The 22,167-nt window shown below is 34.0% G+C and overlaps 1 protein-coding gene across 5 annotated transcripts in view; it reads left to right on the plus strand.

The window, feature by feature from the left end:
• Window positions 1-20,346, plus strand: part of LOC138710861 (tetratricopeptide repeat protein 14) — a 72,063-nt gene extending 51,717 nt beyond the window's left edge. For 4 of the 5 annotated variants that reach the window (XM_069842029.1, XM_069842030.1, XM_069842033.1 and 1 more), the window contains 4 exons: window positions 5,817-5,915; window positions 15,584-15,714; window positions 17,127-17,259; window positions 18,193-20,346. In XM_069842029.1, the coding sequence (XP_069698130.1) occupies window positions 5,817-5,915; window positions 15,584-15,714; window positions 17,127-17,259; window positions 18,193-19,816 (1,987 nt within the window). In that variant the 3' untranslated portion in view covers window positions 19,817-20,346. The remainder of the gene's footprint in view (window positions 1-5,816; window positions 5,916-15,583; window positions 15,715-17,126; window positions 17,260-18,192) is intronic. The other variant, XM_069842031.1, reaches the window with a different exon arrangement.
• Window positions 20,347-22,167: the final 1,821 nt, after the last annotated feature.

A 22,167-nucleotide genomic window follows, 5' to 3' on the forward strand; every position in this document is an offset into this window, starting at 1 on the left:
TCATATGTACTTCGGTACATTAAATAATATAAATTATTAGAAGGATTATTATAAAGTGCGTCATTTTTAGTTTTTAAAATTTAATATGTGAATGTTTTTTACTTGAGATTTTGGATTTTTGCACGTGTGAGAACATGGTAGGTTAGAAGATGAAAAGTATTTCTTTACCTTATTCTTAATATAAGTTGCAACTAAAATATCGATTATTTTAATCTGACCTTTTAAATTCTGAAATGTAAACATGCTGCATTAATTTATACTTGTGGCTGTGACTACATGGGTTCTATGCACACAGTGGGTTGTATCAGCGACTGGTTTTGTTGATCAGTAGTCACCCTGCACACTTCTCTTCCACTCAGTAATACTAAACACAAAATTTCATTTTCAATTCATAGTAAGTACTAAGCTATTAGGAGTTCGAAGTAATGTCTGTCTGCAATCATACACTTCTGACATTTTTTAATGAAATTTGCATTCACTCGCAAAATTTCTCCATTTGTAATTTTTCTAATTCCTGTCCTGTTATTTTCTCTAAGTTCGTCTATTTTAATGTTTGAGCTATTCTTATACACCATGGATAAGCGTTTACTAGTTTGCAAACCAGAAGTGCTCCAAAACTTCCCTCCAACACCGAGAGATGGGGTTGTGATTTACAGTGCCGATCTCTTTGTATGACTCGTTCTGTACCGTACAAATCAAAACAATTGAAGGAATCAGAAGCAAAGGATATAAGAGCACTTTTGTTAGTTTTGACAAAATGTGATTAGAGTTGAATTATTGTTATAGTGCTTTCAAAGACAGCGTAACAATAATTTAAACGCAAATTTCGTGATGAATGGGAAGAACAGCTCTTCTTCTATGTTGCCAAAGAAGAAAATGTTCTTTGCTTTTACGCTAAAAAATATTAATGGGTGTCCATAAAGGCAATTCACAAAGACATTACGTGACCAATCACAACACCTGTATGATTTTAAAAGAATGAAACAGTCCAGGTATAGTATTGTCAGATGTTTCAGTCTTTCAGACCAAATCTATTTCAAAAACTTGTAAAGTGATTTCGTTCTCAATTTTCAGCTCGAATTAATATCAGTGTAAAATAATACATCCTTCTTAATTAAAATTAAAACTTCACGGAATTTACGAACGCTTAAACATTTTCAGTCACATTTTCTCAAAAGTAACTAAAGTACACTTATATCCGTTTGTTTCTGACGCCCTTAATTGTTTTGATTTGTACGCTGCAGATCGAGTGATAGGAACAGACTGGATCTCTCGTCATTGGAGGGAAGTTTCGAAGGACTTCCGGTTCACAAACCAGTAAATGCCCATCCATGTTATACACTATATTAAGATTCCTCACAGATGATAATTAATCAATATGGTAAGGTCTGGGAAACATGCGGACCATAACTATCTAGTAATGATCCTGACATCAGAAATCTCCCTTATTACTGTAGATCCACAGAATCTTGTAAATATACATATGGTCTCAATATTGGACACTTGTTAAAAAGCTGTGAGTACTTGTGTGTACTTCTCGATTTACAGTGTCTTAAAAATATATGAACCCTATTATTTTTCTTGCAATTACAGCACATTATACATAATTTTTTTCATCATTCAGTGGAACTTCGTGTATTAATCATGAATTTTCTATGCTTCAATATATTTTTTTTTTTTCCGTTGTTGGTAACTCTATAGCATCTACTAGATGCTTCATGGTTGTGCTAACAGATGGAGTTACTTGTCAACAATGTGATGCTGAAACGTGTGTTCAGGTTACTGCCCAGCGACAGTCCTGATGTATTTTTATATTTGTGATGATTGGTTAATTAATATTAACCTGGCACACTCACATTCATACAAATTTCCAGACTCTAGACACCCAGGGAATTCTTCTTCCCAATATTAATTGTTTATTAATTGTTCTATGAAATAACATGACTATATAAATGAAACCATGCTTCATCTGAAGAAATTGTTTTTTGACAATATCATTAGTATTGTTCTATAAAACTCAATTACACAAATGCACTCACTATACTTACATTGTTACGAGGTTGTAATTCTTGGACCATAGACTCTAAGTTTTCAGTTTTAAAAGTTCAGTAGCTTGGTAGACTGAGAAATATGAAGCATATGTTTTCTGTGCAAGGTGAAGTAGAGGTTTCTTTGGAGCAAGTTCTAATATTTTTTCAGTTTGATTGTACTTTTCTTCTAGAGAACGACGATTTTGGTTAGGGATTCTGACATTTAGAGATTCCATTTCCCTAAGTTTAAGAAGTCTTTGTATTGTATCCCTATAGGTATCTACTTACCAGGAAATTTATCTAAAAATCGCTTGTGCATTTCCCTGTTTGAGTTCACCATATAAGTATCATATATAAAAGTTTTCTGATTTTAACTTGTGTGATGGCATTTCAGTAAACTAGAATATACTATATTTCATCAACTCACTATGACTAATAACACTGCACACTAATAGACTGTAATAACACTAAGTATAAATAACAACACAAAACCTCAGAATATACCAATATCACAAATGCAGACTGACAAGTAAGTGGTGCCATGTGTGGCTGTGAGTGGAAGAATTGTTCAATGGGACCAGTTTCTGAACAGTCCTTGGTGAGTGCCATTCCCGCAAGGTTGTGGTTGCAAATGGAGAAAAATGCACTGTTATCTTTGTAAGAAATATACATAGTGTTTGAGCCAAGATGTTCACTCACTACCGGTGGTTGCACGGCCTCCGCAAGCTATACAGATCACCCATCTCCCACCCAATGGTGAGCGTAATTTGCGGAAAAATAAAACTCATGGAACTGAAATAAAAGGCTTACCTTATTGTAGTAATTGCTAGAAATGGTGACTTTTGACATTGAAGCATGCTTGACATCGCTTCAGCACATTCCTGGACACTTTCTGTAGTTCATTTTCACTTATGTTCTGTATTGTTTTTCGGATATTTTCCTTTAATTCATCCGAGATGTGAGGATTATTTGCATATAATACGCTTTTTAATTTACCCCACAAATAAAAATTCCATGGATTTATGTTGGGGAATTGCAGAGGTCATAAACAGCGACTCACAATGCGATCACTGAAAATATTATCAAGTTCTTACATTGGAACATTTGCAATTTGCGCCGTCGCATTGTCCTGCATAAAATATGCATAGTCTTTTTTCTCATTTGTGGGCTTGGCAAAGAATGGTTGCAGAATCAGTCACCTATATTACTCACAGTTTATAGTCTCTCAGAAAATATTCTAATTGAAAACATATTTGATCTTAATGTTTCCTCAGTTAAGACCCATTTATTTACTCGATGCTTCTTATTTTGAACCGAGCCTGTCGCGTTAAATTTCTTTGTGAGTCTGTATATTGTTTTCTTATTTGGCACAGGACCATTGGGGAAACAACGTCTGAATTTACGGCAACACATTCTCCATGCATATTCCACTTTCTATGCTGCACGTCACAACACAACCATACACAGCAGACACACACTGAATACTATACTGACTTGAGAGAGCCATGGGAATCTACCATACTAGCGAGTGGCATAATGCCCAGACTCGCATTATTCCCGTCCACCAACCAGTTTTCATGGTAGTAAGGGACATCTTGGCTTGAATGCCCTGTACTTTAAGATGATATTCAACTAGAGTTTTTCGTTATTAATATTAAAAATGTTCTAATTTTTTATATTAAAATGAAGTTTAAACTCCACACGTGCAAAGTATGTTTTTTCCTGATAGAATAAGAAAAAATACTTGAGTCTGATTATACTACAGCATTTTAAGCATGCTGTCTTATATTTTCTTAGATGTACAAATTTCACATTGGCGTGACATGTGGCATTTATTTGCTTGAAAATATTAGTACAAGAGGATCCCTGATTTGTTACATTGTTGAAAACCACTTATTTAGAAAGGTGGGTGTTTAGCACAATGAAGGAGTCTACATAATGATGAATTTCCTAATTTATAATTTATATATTAATTATATTTGAAGAATGTTCTGTAGATTAGATTATATTTAGCCTATCAAATTGTATTCGTAAGATATAGGGTACATTCATAAAAGTATATTCGTAAGAAGCATGTGTTGATATATAAATTTCTTGCGTGGTGGTAGATGATTTTAAATTTGCTCAGTGTTTCATTAATATTTTTACAGCTTCTGCATCAAATTCCAAGAAGATTCGGTAATGATATGGCCTTTCCAGTATTTTGTAGGTAGGGAGTAATTTTAGAATTACTGGTACGAAATAATTTGTTGTAAAGGTCATGGGTGTTTGAAAAATTCAGAGTTTGTAGTTGTAGTCCTTAGTTACAAACTTATCATAATTATCCTGAGACACTACAATCTAATCCATATCACATTTCCAAAAAATTCACTTCAATTTCCTCACATTCTAGTCTTGAATTTTGTACGAGATGCTATTCTTATATCTACTAAACTTTCATTATATTCCAGCCCTCAAGTTAGTACTAAAAAAGTTTATGGAATTCTGTTGTTTATTCTGGCGAGGTCCTCAGTAAGAATATATACAATCGGATGTACCTGTAGAATTCATAAACTGAATTGAAAACTAAATCACTATGTAATTTAGTGTGCAGTGACGAATGCTTTTTACCAAGACTAAATTTACTGCTGATACCATGATTAAGATTTGGTGATATTGAAAATTAAAATAAGGAAAGTATTGTTCTTGCTTTTATTCTGAAATTTGATCCCAGAAGTAGTGTTTGTATCTTCTTTCAATAATTATACCTTAGGAAACCCCCCCCCCCCCCCCAAGTGGGTGGTTTGTAGTTTGCTATGCAGGTGTACCGGAATCTTTTTATTTGTGATTTTATTTACAAGTTTCTCATTAAGTGTACAAAAATAGAAAGTTTTTAAAATTATGTCTTTAATTCATGAAAATGGCTTACATGGCTTTCTTGTGCCATGGTACTAGAGAAAAAGATACATAGTTTTATAATACCGAAACATTTTTCATTATATGCAAACATAATTCTTCTATAATAGTTTAGAAGATACTGATTAGAACAATTCATTTCCATACATAATTAATTGTAACATACTATAGATTTCTTTTAATGTACTAGGTATATAATTATCACTTATTTTTATATCCATGGAGGCAATAGTAGACGATTTCTTGTGGTAATTATATTTCAGAAAGAATAGTAGGCTTATAAAAATACTGCTTTAAATTTATACAGAATATTTTAACATTTAATATTTCATAGCATCACTTATATAAGAGTTCCGTAAAATGAAACTTACTGATCGTGGAATTGGCTTAGATTCCATAAAACAGGTTCTGTTGTCACTGTCTTAAGGCTAAGAATGTTAAATAAGTTCCTAGCTGTGTACCTCTCCTCTAAGAGCTGTCATTCGCCCATAAATTTTCCACCTATGAATTGGCAAAGTTCCTGAGGGATAACAAAAGAATATGGGTGGGAGGATGGTGGGTGGCCACAGTATGCCTTACAGTGATATGGAGTGCAGTGAAACATTGTATAAAGAAAATTATATAATTTGAAGATAGTTTTTTGATCAGTTTTGACGATGTAATAAAAGAGTACCAGTACATAATTTAACACATCTGTTTTTGTTTATAAATAAAAGAGCATTTTATTACTAGCACATCACGCTTCTGACGAAAGATGATGAATTCGTATGCTATATCTTCGAAAAGGAGCTTCAAGAAAAATACTTGCTTAAAAATTACGAATTAATAACTTATAGCCTAAAGTGTAATAATTGTGTCCCTCTTTAATGATGATTTAATGTTTCCTTCTAGATTGCTAGGTTTGGATAACCTTCCTGATTTGGAGGACTTGGAGTCAAAACTGAATGCATACTATACAAAAGTTGAGAAGGACACGGGGCTATCAAAGGGGTATGTTGTACCAAAATACCTTAACCGAAAGATGTACAGTAGAAGTCCGTTGTAATGACAGTTAAAAATGGAAATGGTTTAACATTTTGCAAATTGTCATTGCAGTCGATAAAATACTACAAATACCCGTGAAGAATTTTTTTAAAGTGCACCATTTCAATTGCTTCTTTCATTTAAATACTGTTTGTGGCGTGGAATTCCTGTCATATTGAACTAACTTACTTGGTACAAAACACCTCTGTGAATGTAGAATAGATCCTTCAATTGTCCTTTTTTATTTTAATAGTTTGCATGTCTTTAAACCTCTTAATCTTAACCTATTGATTCGACAAATCTATCATGTATTGGGAAGTGTTCAGAAGGAATGCAGTTCAACTTTAAACTTCAAATAGTTCTAAAATCGACAGTAAAATGGGTAATTGTGTATTGTTGGAAATCATATAAAACATCTGTTCTAATGCATTTTTGCATGATTTTAAATTTCTCTTTTTGTACAGAACTTAGGATTTCGTTCTATTATGTATGACGACAAAAATGTGGTACATTACATCAGATAATTGGAGGTATAGGATATATTTCATAGCATCTAACAACAAACTGTGAATAGAATGTATTCACATTTTGTTGATATTATATACGAAGTTTACTTGGATGCTCAATTTTTTTTAAATACTTTTACCAGATTATTCGTGAGATTAAGAGGATTAATTTAACTTCCCTGAATTTATGTTATATGCTGTTGCTTTCTGTGATTTATTTAATGCGAATATAAGCTTGTTCTGTTAAACGTGTGTTACCATTGTGGATATATAAAAATTGGCGAAAGGGTTTCAAAATTTAGCTCATTATGAAAAAGTGTACGTAGTATTTTTTGTCGGCTTCAGCTGTCTCTTTAAGTATTTCTGGACTGAAGACTAAAAGCTGCATGTTTTGCCTGCACTTCTCCGATTTAGAGCTTACTCTTTGTGAATTCGCTTTAAGAAAAAGTTATATTTACTAACAAAAGAAGGTAGGAGGGATAGAGGATAATGGTTGATTTATTATAGAAAGACTTAGTTTTGCAGCTGACATTCATTGCATGGCTTTCAAACTATTAGTATTTAAAATGTGTGCACTCTATGCACAGAAGCACTTTATCAATAGTTGCAGTGATAGTTATTTGATTTTTGTAAAAGAACACACTACATTACACCTCATAATATAGGGGACTGCATCATATATTTGTGCGCTGATGGCAAAGATCGTAAGGTATTATTTTTTATGTGTTAAGAACCAAGATAACTTCACTTTTCACTGATTAAATTTTGTAATAAGGAGACTCGAAATTCTTTTGGAAAATCCTGTACATAGTATGTTAAATGTTAGATTGGTATTTCGTTTTGTTGTACAGAAGACATCTAGCTTCTTGCTGATCTGGAATAATCCACTTGTATTGTCTTCTGTGCTTGTTAGGATCATGGTCCTCTTAATGTTCCATGCAGAATTAAGAGAGATGTTCTTCACATTACCATCATGACTCCTTAGTTTCATTATTTATGGAGAGGACAGTGTTTATTCTTTTGTGTTGTGTTAAACAGCATTGCTTATTTGGTTGTTCCAGCTTTAATGCACCTTATTACAGTAAAATCCCTCGTAACCGGCACCCAAATAACCGACAATACCAAAACAACAGCGCTTTTGGCTAGGCCAAAAAAAAAAGTCTAAATCTGCCACATTGCCACAGTCTGGGCCATCAGTTTTGCCTCATTAGGAAGTTCGCAAGAACTTTCATTTTCAGTCAATATTCGAACCTAAAATTAGTGCATTGGTTGTGTCGTGTGATGTGTTTTAATAAAGAAAATCTACACAATTTTTATGTTTATTTAGTTAAGTTCGGGCCATCAGTGTTGCCACATTAGGAAGTTTGCATGAACTTCATTTTTAGTGAATATTCGAATCTAAAATGAGTGTATTATTTGTGTTGTGTGATGTGTTTTAATAAGGAAAATCCACAGTTTTTATGTGTATTGAGTTATGAGCAAGTGATAGAGAAATAAGATTTACATGGCTGCAGTTTCGACATTTGGCACGATGAAATACGAACTTTTTTTTTTTTGTATATACCAGTATTTGGGCGGCCGGGTAGCTCAGTTGGTAGAGCAGCTGGCTACGGACTGGAAGGTCTGGGGTTCGATCCCAGGTGGTGACAGGATTTTTTCTCGTTGCCAAACTTCCAGAACGGCCCTGAGGTTCACTCAGCCTCCTATAAAATTGAGTACCGTGTCTTTCCCGGGGGTAAAAGGTGGTCAGAGCGTGGTGCCGACCACACCACCTCATTCTAGTGCTGAGGTCATGGAAAGCATGGGGCTCTACCTCCATGCCCCCCAAGTGCCTTCATGGCATGTGACGGCGATACCTTTACCTTTATATACCAGTATTTATTCAATTATCCAGCAAAATCTTTATTTGGAACTAGCCTGGTCCCTTAAATATGATGCCAGTTAAGAGGAATTTTGTACTGTATCTTTAAATACAGCATTTGCAGTAATACTTGCTGATGTTAATATACTAAAGTTAGTATACACACATCAAAATTGTCTAAGGAACACCTTTATTCTTTCAGTTCTCAATTAAAGAGCATGATGCATATAATGTAAGTAATATATTTATGTATATAAAAAGTATCCCAACACTAAGTTAAAACAACAAATCAAACTCGTTAGTTTAAGACTTACTGTATCATGCATAAGTATTGAATTTTATTATAGTTTGATGCGGCTATTACGTCACTAATACGTGGTATTACCACTCTTGCATTTAGGAATGAACTGCACCTTATTAGTATTGAAGAAATGAAAGTGAGATTTCATCTTGATCGATATTTGCCATTGGTGTTGAAGATATATGAACATCTGATCCAGTTCCTATAAAATTCTACTTTGTAATATATTCCACAGGTTTTCAATGGGATATAGATTTGAGGACTGAGTAGATCATAGCAATATTTTTTTTTCCTGCAGTTTACGTTTTACACTATTAAAATTAAGAATATTTCCTTGTTAAATCACAGTGTCAATCTACTGCGTGTAACAACATTGTAAACAAAACACAGACGAATTAGGGACTCATATTCACTTAATATTTGGTTTCAATTGAGAGAACAGGTTTTTTTTATAATTTTTTTTTTTAAGGTTAACTCCTTGGAAAGTACAATTTTTTTTTTATTTTACAAAACGAAGTATTTGTGTAATAGCCAGTGCATATAAATGGATTTTTGTAAGCCTTTATTGCAAAAGTACCAAATACTCACTCTTCCTTGCGAATGTGTACCTTCCCTATGTAGATAAAGTAAATTCTCAAGAAATAAAAAATTCATAACATCAGAAAAGACGTTTTAAGCCATCAACTTCCCTAACGTGTTTGCAGAAACGTTTATACAATGAATGCTTAGGTTTTTAATTCTCTACCCTTATAACTAAAGTTAATAGATGATAAAAATCAATTTAAATCTGCTCTCATAAAGCATCATGTTTACATGCTCTTTACTCTATAAATTAATTTTTGTTATTTAGGCAGTAGTTTTTAAAAACTATGTTTAAGTATATACAGCTTGTACACAATAAATACGTGTATAATTTCCGCGTAAATAGGAGTAAATTCTCATTTGTACATGTAATCGCCCACAAGCTGTTCTTTGGAATATGAATCGGGAAAATTTTTTTGTACACTGCAACTGAAAAAGTTCGATTATTACTGTACAAGGGTAGATTGTACTCGCATTGCAGTTTATTTACATCATAACCATTTATATGGTTATTAATGATATAATATACTCATTCGTGAAATTCATATTTCGGCAGACTAGAGAGTACATTAATTTAATGATGGACAAATTAATGGCTTAAGTTTAGCGTAAATATAGAATAATTGAATACCCTCCCCCAAAATAAGGGCCTAACTCAACTTGTGAAAACATATAAAGATCAAGCAGGAAAAACACTTCGTGTCCTCTTTTGGTGCAAAAGGAGCTGATGCTGCCATCTAGTGGCTTAGCTTCAGCACTGTTACGTGTCTAAATCACGAAATGGAAAATTCAATCGAAGTTGTATGAAAAGCTGCTTTGAAAGATGGTTGTCATGTCCACGTAATATCTTAGTATCGTAGATGTGTGACAAGAAGTGTTCTTTCCGCCTTGTTTTCATATGCTTTTAGACTCTTATTCTGGGGGGAGGATATTTGAGATGGCTACATTGTTATGAAAATAAAAATTAAACCTTTGCTTGTTATTACCCAGAAAATAGTAAGATTAGATTTCTGTAATTTGTGAATATAATTATTTTAATCGTATTTTGTAGAGAAAATTATATATAATTTATTCCATAAAAACAGTAAATGTAGCATGATTGGAAATCGAAGACTGTATTGAAAAAGAAAAACTGACCACCAATATGGTCGTATGATAAGTGGCTGGGATTCTTGTTCCAGTCTGCATTTCAGCATGATTTCGAATCCTTCCTGGGCAGGTTATGTGGTTGGGTTTCTTCTGGGTTCGTCAACTATAAGGCTAATGTCAGGTGATCTCGTAGTGAATCGTCTGATTCGTTTTGTCAAAACAACTTCCCACCATCATCATTTTACTGATGCTGGATAACTTAACAATAGATGCAGTGTTATATAATTAATAAAAGTAAGAGATCCTTTATACACAAATGAGACTTAATGATTTAACTATACTGTCATTTGTTGGATTTTCTCTCTTCATTTACTTCGTTGCTAGAACTAATTTTCTATCATGTAGTGCTGAATTAGACTTAATGTACAGACTACATTGCAAATACTGACATAAAAGTGAATCTGCATAGATATCAGTAAATTAATGATTGCGTGGCTGCTTTTGGGATTTAAATGTTGCAACTGCTTGTATGTAATGTTTACTGTGTTCCAACTTTACATATTTCCCTTCTTCACACCTCTTTTTGAACTCTGAATAACACAAAGTAGCAACATAAATTCCTTAACACATGCAGTGGAGAATTACCTTTTAGATACATACAGGATGTCCCAGAAGGAATGTAAAATACTTCGGATAATGTAGTTTGTGTTAACCTACATCTATTAACCTGATATACCTTCCAAATAATGATTACGAAGATATTGATGAGCGAACTTCCAAATGGAAAGATGCATTATACAGGTATTTCTATGTTTTAGAATAATGTGATCATATGATACACTATAGAAACTGCTGTATGTTGGTGCTTTTGTAATGTATTTCATATTAAGCACAAACTCTGTAAGAAAATAAAATAATTACACTAGGCAAATTGCCGAGGTTACTCTTCTTACGCATTTCGTGAATTGTACCACAGCTGCAGAAGTGTATTTATTTATGTTCATGAGATCGCTGATCTTCACACTGAAGCCTTAGCAATAGCAATAAAGATACAGTTAATTTTTTTTTTTCCTTTTTTTTCTTTTTTGCAGATGGATAAACATAGAAACAAAATACAGTAAACATACAGAATGCTTACAAGTTCCATCACTACAGTCTGTATGACAGTATCAGAGTATTGCAGTACAGTTACATGACCACAGTTTTAGATAGAGGTAGATTATTTTCGTAACATCCCTGGGTTTTATTATGAGGTGAGCGAGTGGCCCTAGAGAGGGAAGTGTTTTGTGCCAGTTGAGATGCACAGTATTCAGTCTGTCGGCTTACATAAGTGCCACTTTTACTGCACTACTGGCATCTGTGTGTAAAGGAACTTAATAAATTAGCTTAGTTAACAATATTTCTATTTTATTATTAGTATGTTAGTATATATGTTGTGATATTGGTACAAGAAATAGGGCCGTGTGGAATATTTCTTAAGAAATATGGTTCCAACACAATTCAAACTGTTGAAAAATTATTAAAGGGCAAATAGGAAACTTATTGCCACTGTAATCACATTAATGATGAGGGAAAGTGAAGAAATAAAGTTTAATGTAATAATAAAGTTTATTGCTAGAAAAAATATACAAGAAAATTGTAAATGTGTAAAAATTCTAGCACTCCCCTAAAAGAGAATGATATCAATGACTTCACTATTCCTGTCAAAAAAGTATACAAACCTGTCTGCTACTTGCAGTGTTTCCATGCTCTTAATTAAGGAAATAAAAATTGTTTTAATAATGATTTGCTACAGTCAGTAGGTAAAATGTACCTATATCTATTAAAAATACATATAAAGAACTAACAGACATGTAGGCCTATATGAGGCTAGCATTATTATTTGGAAATATTTCAAAGGATGTGCTGACTCCTATGTGGGCAGTTACGACAAGTCCATAATCACTGGTAGGTTTAGTGGTAACATGATTTAGGATGAGGGTGTGAAGGGAGAATGGAGGGATCAGTGTGCTAGACGCAAGAGTTGCACTCAACTTACCCATTACAACAACCAGAAATGAAATGGAAATAATCTACCGCTACAACATGGTAACAGTAATACAGTACAGTATTGATGCAATAAATTGTGATGCCCAGGTGGTGTTGTGTGCAAAAATTTGATGTAGCACACAAAATATAGTACACAGAACTGCAAAATAGTTCAGTATTTCACCCATAAATTTCTCCTTAACAGATTTTGGTCATAAAAATATCAGGTTAAATTGATGTAGTTTAACCCAAACTACATTATACTGAAATATTTTACTTTCTTCCTATAACATCCTATATAAAGAAAACAGTTTATGCTGTCACGGTATTCGCTATATTAAGAGAACTTTGTATCCTTCCTGGATGATATTCTTATGTATGTAATTTTATAAGTTACTATTAACCAATCGTTATGGCGGACTTCTCATACTACTGGGTGTTCATTTCAAAGTGTGTCATGACGTCACTGTTGTGAGTCAGCGATTTGAAGCAAGTTTCAGCTTTTATGTCAGAAAAGTTGCCTATTATTCAAGGCGTTCAATCTGAACTTGAGAACGTGTACGGTATAATTTGAACATCGTAGCAACAAATGGCGGCCTATACGGTCTGTGTGCTACCATAACCTCTTTGGAACTGAGTTTTGTGCAGGCAAGTCGTACGCAGGGTATTTGTTATCAGTTGCGTACCACAACATTCCACAACACAAATCAAATGCTCTGTGTCCATGTTGACCGTCCAAGTTAATGTCAACAAATACGTAAGTAATCATCTTAACCTTTCTTCCCATATCCCGACAGTAAGAAAAAACTCACCTCAGTACGTGTTTCCGAACAGTTCACATTCCTGCCACTACTGGCGTTACCGTACATATTGGTATGTACTCTTCAGAATGAACGCCGTACTTGCTAGGCAACTTCTCTGGCACATAGGTAATACGCCTCTGCGGAAGTGTAGGAAGATTGAATTCTCTAAGCTCATCGGCTAGCCACATGACGGCATACAGCAAGCCATGACACACTTTGAACTGAACACGCAGTAGGTCTTAATCATGCACAGCTTATTTTAAATGCAGTCTATGTCATTGATACAGAATAAGATATGTAATTAGACTTGTAAGAAATAGTATAATTATGTGTGGGTGACTGGTACTAGGCTTCATATTCGTTCCTTTTTATAAAGACACAGCCAGCTAAGTAATTTACAGCCTGGTCACTTTACAGTTTCCGAAGTCATCTATGTGGCATTAGCTACTTTTCTTACAGCAACTGAAATAAAATCATAACTGTTAGAAAATCTGACTTTTGTTATTTGCAGTTGTATGATTCTAATTTCACAATTAGGGACAAAACTGTACCAAAATATGCCGAGGTGTTGTATGCCTCACTGCCATTGCACATGTTAATGTAAATTTATTTACTTGGAATGATTTCAGGGTTAAGCTTCGTAAATATTGTTAAAAGTGAATTGCTTTGCACATATAACCATTTTATAGTTATCCTTTTAATCTGTGTGAAAAACATAGCAATAATTGTGATAACATTTCTTTATGCATAGAATAGTTTCGTGTTTGTATATTCTTTCTTAAAATAATCTGCATAACTTCTATAAATTGTTTCCTCTAACACTAATAATTTAAAAAAATACAGCATCTGAACACAGCTACCTGTGATGCTAATTTAAGAAACACAGCACAAGTGTTACAAGTATCCATTTGTTTTGTGGTCATTGAATGGACTGAAATTGAAATTAATTACCTACCGTACTTAATGTGTTGGACAGTAAATTATGATTCCAGATGTCATAATATTTGACACAAAGGTAAATGGTAATATCTTAGTTTATGTATCTAATACTTTACATTACACTATATTAGTTCGCCTATATACCAATTATTTTAAATATTACCATTTAATGCGATACAGAGCTAACAGTACACACTCAAAAATACACTTCATAGTTTGTTTTATTGCAAGTTTAATGTCCTAATATATTCTTGATCTGTATACCTTAATTTTTAACTTTTGAGAACTGAAAACTTCATTTACAACTTCATACTCAAAATCTGATTTTGCGTTGCTCTGTTTTTTCATCATATCACCTGACTAATGAGCTAAATAATCTCGAGAATTTAAAAGAGTTATTAAACAGAAATATAAATCTAATTCTCAATTACAGAAAGGATGAAGAAAGATGTAATAAATCTGACATACAAGCTCATTGTACATCACAAATCTGATTTGACACGAATTGTCTCCCCTTGTGTGAGCATAAAACTAAATATTGCATGTTTGCAACTAGAATTTCAAAACTGCGTATCTTTCTGGTTATTTACTTAAATTGGTGAGACATCATCACTACTATTAATTATATGTAAAGTGTTACATATAATTTAATAAATTTCATTCAGATCTATTTTTCCATGTAATAGGCACATAGGTTTTATCATTATGTTTATAAATACGAATAGTGATAATGAAATACTCTGAAATCAGTCGAGAACAAACTGTTTTGACAGTTTGTTTAAATATTCCATGCTGTGTAATTAAGATTTTTTTATTTATGCTCTTGTGAAATTTAAAGAATTAAATTTTAAAAAATTATATATTGATCATAAAATGCATTCAGAATTATTGGTAAATAAGATTTATGGACTACGTGAGATGACTATCTTGCCTGTTTCTAAACATTATAGGACTTAAAGATTCATTACAATGTTTATATTTCGAAATGTACCATGTTAATATGGTTCGAGGTACCTTACTTACAGTTTTCTGAATTCTGTTGATTAAAAGAATTTAAATTAGATATGTTATATAAATGAAATGGATATTGTAAGCTGAGTGAGCCAACTTGATGCCTGATTTAGGTTAAGATAGGATTAATGTTTTGTGTTCAAATAAAACTGTTTTTCTTCTGAAATCTAGATATAAAACTATTTGCATTCTTCTGAAATCTAGATATAAAAATATTTGCACTCTTGAGCATGAATGAATTTCGTGTCTTAATTTTTATTTATTATTTATGTATTTCATTATGAAGTTAATTGTTGTCATTTTGTTACATTTTAGCATTGTGTTTCTGGTGACAGTACTGTGAATGGTACTAGAAATGTGTAATATCATTTTTGTAGTAGATTAATTTGTCCTCTTGTAAGGAAACCAAAAACATCTACGAAGAGCATGCTGTACTTAGGATGGTTAGTTTAGATAGTTAGATTATGCACTTTTTTTCTTCCTTGCATTCGCTCATTAGTTTTGTCTGATAGCAGAACTGAAGAAAAGATGGAGAAAGAGAAGAAGAGACATTCCTCAAGTCCAGGAAAAGGAAAACATTTGTCACCCAAAGTTATGTTCGTCCACCATGATGACCCCAAAGTGGAAGAAAATCTTCGGATCAGGGGTAAGTGTTTAAAATTATGGTCTTTAACCTTTTTTCTGCATAGATCATCAGAGTGATGGCAGACAAATTCATTACGTATCCTTGCATCATCCATCACTTTGGCGGCGCGGGTATGGAATGAATACATTTTAAAATGACTATTGCATCACCCACACCATCGAAGTGGCAGTCGACACAAGGATACATAATGAATTTGTCCATCGTCACTGACTGCCTAAGCAGCGAAAAGGTTAAGTGGCGACGTGATGAGAGATGGTATATTCCAAATTTGACTACATAATGTACGCAAAGAATAATTTCAGATGAATGTAATTTCTTCTTCTTCCCCTTTTCTTGCTAATCCACTATCTCTTTAAGGCTCAGGTAGACTTGTCTGCATTGGCTTCAAGGTTCCTCTAGTGCTTTTCAGATTGTTCCCTTTCTTTTTGGCCTGTAGTATAATATTTCTTTGGGGTACTGCATAAAATATAAAAATTCAAATCACATGTTTACTGGTCACTTATTCATAGGAAAAAAGTTATGATGAAATTAAATTTTGTAGTGAGAATTATTACAACATGGTAGTTTTAATAATACATAGTTTTGATTAAACTTAGAGGAAACAAATTCATTTAACTACTTAAGGGGGAGAACATATACCTTCAGATACTGTACTCAAAAACTTGTGAAATTCGATTTTTTTCTTTCTCTCAGCATTGAATAAATCTGTAACCTCGAAAATTTTATATGCTAAATATACGCTACTGTTGAAATTGTATAATATTTTCAGATTTAGTGAAACTATTACCGTTACGGGTTATTAGATTGGATAGAAATAAATCAGTTTCTTTGTTGTTGTTGCTGGCATATAAAATATTGTCCATAAAATTAATGATTGAAAGATTTAATTTTGTTGCCAATATGTGAGATGCTATATCCATGCCATATCTGGTGGTAGCGGTAATGTTAAGAAGTACAGTATATGCATGCCGCGCTCGATTTCAAATGTTGACACACACACTCGAAAGGAAAATAATTTCCATGACTTACAATACTTGTATTACCCTTGTGTTATTTTCTTTATATTTAAGATGAATGTATATTATAAAGTCATTCGGGAGTTGTGACAAATATATTTGGTGTAACACTACTTCCATTGCTCTCTATTAGTTCTTATATAAATTGTCACATTTTTTAGAAGTTAAATTTGGGTTGCAGAATATGTTTTTGAACTTACTTCAAAATGTAAAACCTGAACATCATCTGAACACACGAAAGCTTAAAATGTTATACGATTGTCAGTTTGGATTTATCCTATTCATTATTTGAATGAAATACAGTTAGCAATTGCATAGTAACCATCAGCTCTTGAAATACGTTGCAAACTGAAACATTTTGGTTGTTTCTGATAAATATTTTATTTATGTTTATAGAGAAGAAAAAGATGGATATTTTTGCTGAGTCTCCATCACCACCTCGAGATAACAAAGGTAAATTGACGGCATCAGAAGCTGCAACAGTGATGGCGGCAAAATGGAAAATGCAGATAGGATCAGTAGCATCAAGGTGAGCTTAGCATACAAATTTTGTCAGTTGATATTGGCAAGTAATATCAATAAAGAAACTCTTCCTCTCAAGCCAGCTTAATGGATCTGGTGCACTTGTAATACCACTTATAAGCAAACATTCTGATGGGGGCAGATAAAAAAGTTAATTTTTTTCATTTCACCATGTTAATAATGTCAAAAGAAGTAAGTATGCCAGATGCCGTTAATAGAAAGAAAACACAATTCCATTGGAAAAATTTATTGGAACAGAAACAGTAATTGTTGAGCTATTTTTAAACATATTCCCCACCGGAATTGAGACATTTATCATGGGATTGACAGAGAGGTGCAGACGGCTGTCAAATGCTGGTTACGATCCCAGACGGCTGACTTCTACAACACAAGGATACAAAAATTGATTCCAATGTGTGACAGATGACATTATTAAAATGGTGGAAGAAAAATTAACTTTATCTGCCCCCATCAGAATGTTTGCTTGTTAGTCGTTAAATTGATAGACAGTGAAATTAAAGTATACCATGTTTCAAAATGTTGGTAATCACATTCATATGATTATTAAGTAAATATTAATGAGAAATTAACGTGGTATAGTTAAAATCTCAAAGTTTCAATCTAAATTTTGGAAAAAGTATTTTTGTTGGCAAGGGAGACATCATTCAAAAATGGCACATCTACAACATAAATAATTGTTCTATGTACTACATTTTGTGGAAACAAGTTCAATAACAATGGTACAAACCCTAGGCAAGGACTCTGTCGGTAAAGCGGTCCTCACAACTAGCTTAATTTGGGTGAATGATGAACAGTCAAATACCCTAAAGAAAAAAAAAAAGCAATGTATCATAGGGTATTTAAGAGTGACAGAAGGCTTATTGAAATAATTCTTTGTTTACAATGTGATATAAAATTTTATACATCTTATTGATTTCAGATTGAAGAAGAAAGATAAGACACAGGTGGATAAAGAACCATGGGAAGAGGTAGAAGAGAAAAGATTCATATTTATTAAAGATGATGCTGACAAGGCTGGTAGTGAAGAAGAAGGTGAACGAAAGAAAAAGCCAACAGCAGAAGATAAATTCCCGGCAAGGAAAGGTGCTGTAAGAGATATGCCAGATAAAGTTGGTCCTGATAAAGTGAAAAATGAGGGTTCTGACGAACCACGAGATGATACTGTCAGCAAAACGCAACAGTTTATGGAAAAGTATCAGGGGGGTTTCCGTATTAATCCTCGCGTGCTGGATAAAAAGGCAGATGATTTACCACCACTTCCGCCAGGTGTTCCCCCCAAAACCGCTTTCTCATCAGTAAGTAGAAATAAGCCTGCAGTTAGTACACCTACTGTATCTTCACAGCCAAAAGGTCCAAGAACAGACAGTGAGAGTGATACATCAGATTCAGAAAAGAAAAAGAAAAAGAAGCAGCAACAGCAGCAACAACAGCCGCAACAACAAACAACACAACAGCCTCCTTCTCGTGCAGGGGATGTGTCCTCTGCTGAATCATCACACAGTCGATCTCGGTCTCGTGAGAAGTACAGTCGAGCATCAAGTAACAGCAGCTCACGCTCTCGTTCCTACAGAAAGAATAGGAGCCGTTCTAAGTCTGGTTCTTATGAACGTCGGCGGTCAAGGTCAGGATCATATGGCCGTTATGGTAGCCGCTCTAGGTCACGGTCATATCCCCGATACCGAAGTTCTGGTTCACGGTCACGCTCTCGGTCTTACCGTAGCCGTAGTCGTTCCTATGATAGATATTCACGCAGCCGATCTCGTTCTGAAGATGGCCATTACCATCGTCGTAGCAGGAGTCAGTCTGATGACAGACGCAGGAAACATGATTATCATATGAATAGGTACCATCAGGGTCGATATCCTCGTAACCGTGGGACTTATTACCGTCCCCGATTCCAGAACTATAAAAATCCACGCGGCAGTTTCACACCACGTGGAAGCAGAAACTTCCACCAGAAATTCCCTCAAGGGCGAGGAAGACCATTTGTTCATCGTGGACGAGGACGAAGTAGGGGTCGTTTTTTCCACTATAAACCAGGCTCCAGTTACAAAGATTATCACAATCGTCGTTATGAAGGCAGACCTCGTTCCAGAGATAGTGACGATCGAAGAAGTTACAGTCGTGAAGATGATGATCCTATGAAGAAGGTTGATGCAGTTAAAGAGAAGATTAATAAATACATTGCGGAAGAAAACAAGAAAGAGGAATCCAGTTCAGTTCCAAGCAAGTCGAGAGACGAGCCTCTAAGTGAAGGAGAAGCAGTTGATGATGATGACTATGGACTACCACCATTACCACCAGGTGGTCCTCCATCTAGGGAATCAAGTTCAAACTATGTTGATCGTAAAATGTATGAAGGGAAATGGGCTGATAAAGAATCAGATGAGAAAGGTGGGTCCCATAAGGTTCCAGAAGGCCCAAGACTTCCACCCGAGAACAGTTTTGAAGAAATGGATAAATTTTTGAACAAGGTGAAAGCCCAGAAGAAAGAAGAAATGAAGGAGAGGAATAAATCATTCATGAAATCCCATGCTTGGTAGGCTTGGAAATAATCCAGAACAGACTTTCACATAATCATTATACATCTTTCATCATTTCATTGTTCTTTATATGTTGGTCTATCCATGTAACGAATATTGACTTTATTCTAATTGTATGCTGGTGATAGAGATTTTTATGTTAACACCCAACAATTTAATTATATTATAGTACCCATTGATGTATATAAAAAAATACTTCACAGTATAATTTTAAGAGTTTGTGTTTATCTTGATGTTTGTGTGATCCATTAATGATGATTCCTGATATCATCCTGTTGATTATGAAGTATTCTTATTTCCTTTATTATTTGCTTTGCTGTGTATTTCTTGTGATAACATTTTACAGTCACAGTGATGTTGGTTATTTGAATCAACTGCAAAAAATAAAATGAAGTATTTTGTAAGATAAATTTCTTTTTGATAGTAATTTCAGTAAAGCAATGAAATTTTTATGGTGAAAAGGATCAAGAACACATATTATAGATCATAATCTAATGCATATGGTTTCCAATAAACTTTTGTAAAAGCGGTGCTATTTACTTTTTAGCCTCCTATATCTGAAGCAAATGTATGTCCAATTGCCTACATAGTCTTAAATAAACTGCATTCGTAACTTTAATGTTAAAGAAAAATATTCTTTTTAAAATGCTTGCCTGCTTCGGAAAGTGCTAAGTAGATCATAATCAGCCCATCCTTGAGTGCTTCAGAAATACACCGTGATTCAAAATGAAAGAGCAGATTTAAATTTTGTATTACAGACTATCGAAGATAGAAACACATTGAACATGTCACTGGTTATAGAAAGGTTCAAAGTGTTATTGTACAGGCATTGTACACTCAACATGAGCACCATGTGTTGTGATAGTCCATTTCATTCCACATACGTATGAACTGGTCCCTCTTTATTGAATTGACAGCTTCAATAATTCGATTTCTCAGATCTTCAAGAGTAGCTGCCAAAGGTGAGACAAACACTGTGTCTTTTATGTAACCCCACAGATAAAAATCACAAGGAATAAGATCTGGTGACCTGGGAGGCCAAAAACAACGAAAATGATGTCCACCTCTTCCAAACCAACGTTGTGGAATGGTGATGTTCAGATAACGCTGTACCTCAAGGTGAAATTGAGGTGGGGCACAATCTTTCAAGAAAATGAAGTCATTGGAATCTTCATGAAGTTTAGGAAACAATCAGTTTTGCAGTATGACATCTCGCGAATTCCAACACACAAAATGATTTTTTCTGTGGTGTAGTAGCCATGTTGCTATAAACAGCGCAGCTGTGCCCAAAATTTGAACCTTCCTCTATCCAGTGACATGCGCAATGTGTTTCTATCTTTGATAGTTTGTAATACAAAATTGAAATCTGCTCTTTCATTTTGAATCACGGTGTGTAATATATAGGTGTTTCTACAATACTAGGCTTAATGTAGTTTTAATATTCGCCCATTTAAACAGAGTTTTTGCTACCAGTTTCTGTATAGTTCATGGGGTCTCCTTGCAGAGGAGAGAATACAACCCTTAAATTTGTGTAACCTAAGACTGCTCCTAGTGACTTTCTCAGGAAGATTCCACCTAATCTATGCTGGAATCTTTAATTTTTAAAGATCTGTTGTCTTAATTATAAACTGTAGAAGAAATGCATTGGGGTGGGGGGAGTGCAACACATTGAAATATATTAACGTCTCGTATAAACCTTTTTCTTACAGTTCTCACATTTCCTGTTCGATTATTTTCAATGTTGGAAGAGTGATTTATGATTCTCCCCCATTCGCTTAGTGTTTATTCCGAACTGCCCTGTGCCATAAATATTATTGCAACAATAAAGTTTATGGCTTGTTAAAGATTGCGTTCTTAATTCAGTCTATATTCCATGTTACTGTCTGGTAGAATTGCAGTGGCTTAGACTTCATAGTTTGTTTAAAACTTAATTTTGTGATGGCATACTTTTCTTTTAATTATTTTTATTACTATTCAGGTACTATTTCGAAGGTGCAGAAAACTGAACAAATTTTTTATAGGGAGAGTGGAACAGGCGTGAAAGAGAAGATTCTATCGGGAACAATCTCTACAATTGAAAGTTTGATTCACTTGCCATATTATGACTCTTATAGGAGCACACAAGTGCCTTGAAAAGCTTATGGAGGATCTGTGATGTGAGGGAGTATTAAGACGGCTTGAGGAAAAAGATTTCGTATCTTATGTTGACTGTCGACATTGGGCAGTGAACATTTAGTTAGTATCACACCTGTTCTCTTCACACAAGAGGGGAGTATCTGTCTCTAGTCCTCTGCACCTTTTCCTTTCAGTCCAGTGATAGGCTGAATCTCAGATTGTCAGTGAAAATAGTT

This window comes from Periplaneta americana, chromosome 12 (assembly GCF_040183065.1).
Source record: "Periplaneta americana isolate PAMFEO1 chromosome 12, P.americana_PAMFEO1_priV1, whole genome shotgun sequence".
In the NCBI taxonomy this organism is placed as follows: domain Eukaryota; kingdom Metazoa; phylum Arthropoda; class Insecta; order Blattodea; family Blattidae; genus Periplaneta; species Periplaneta americana.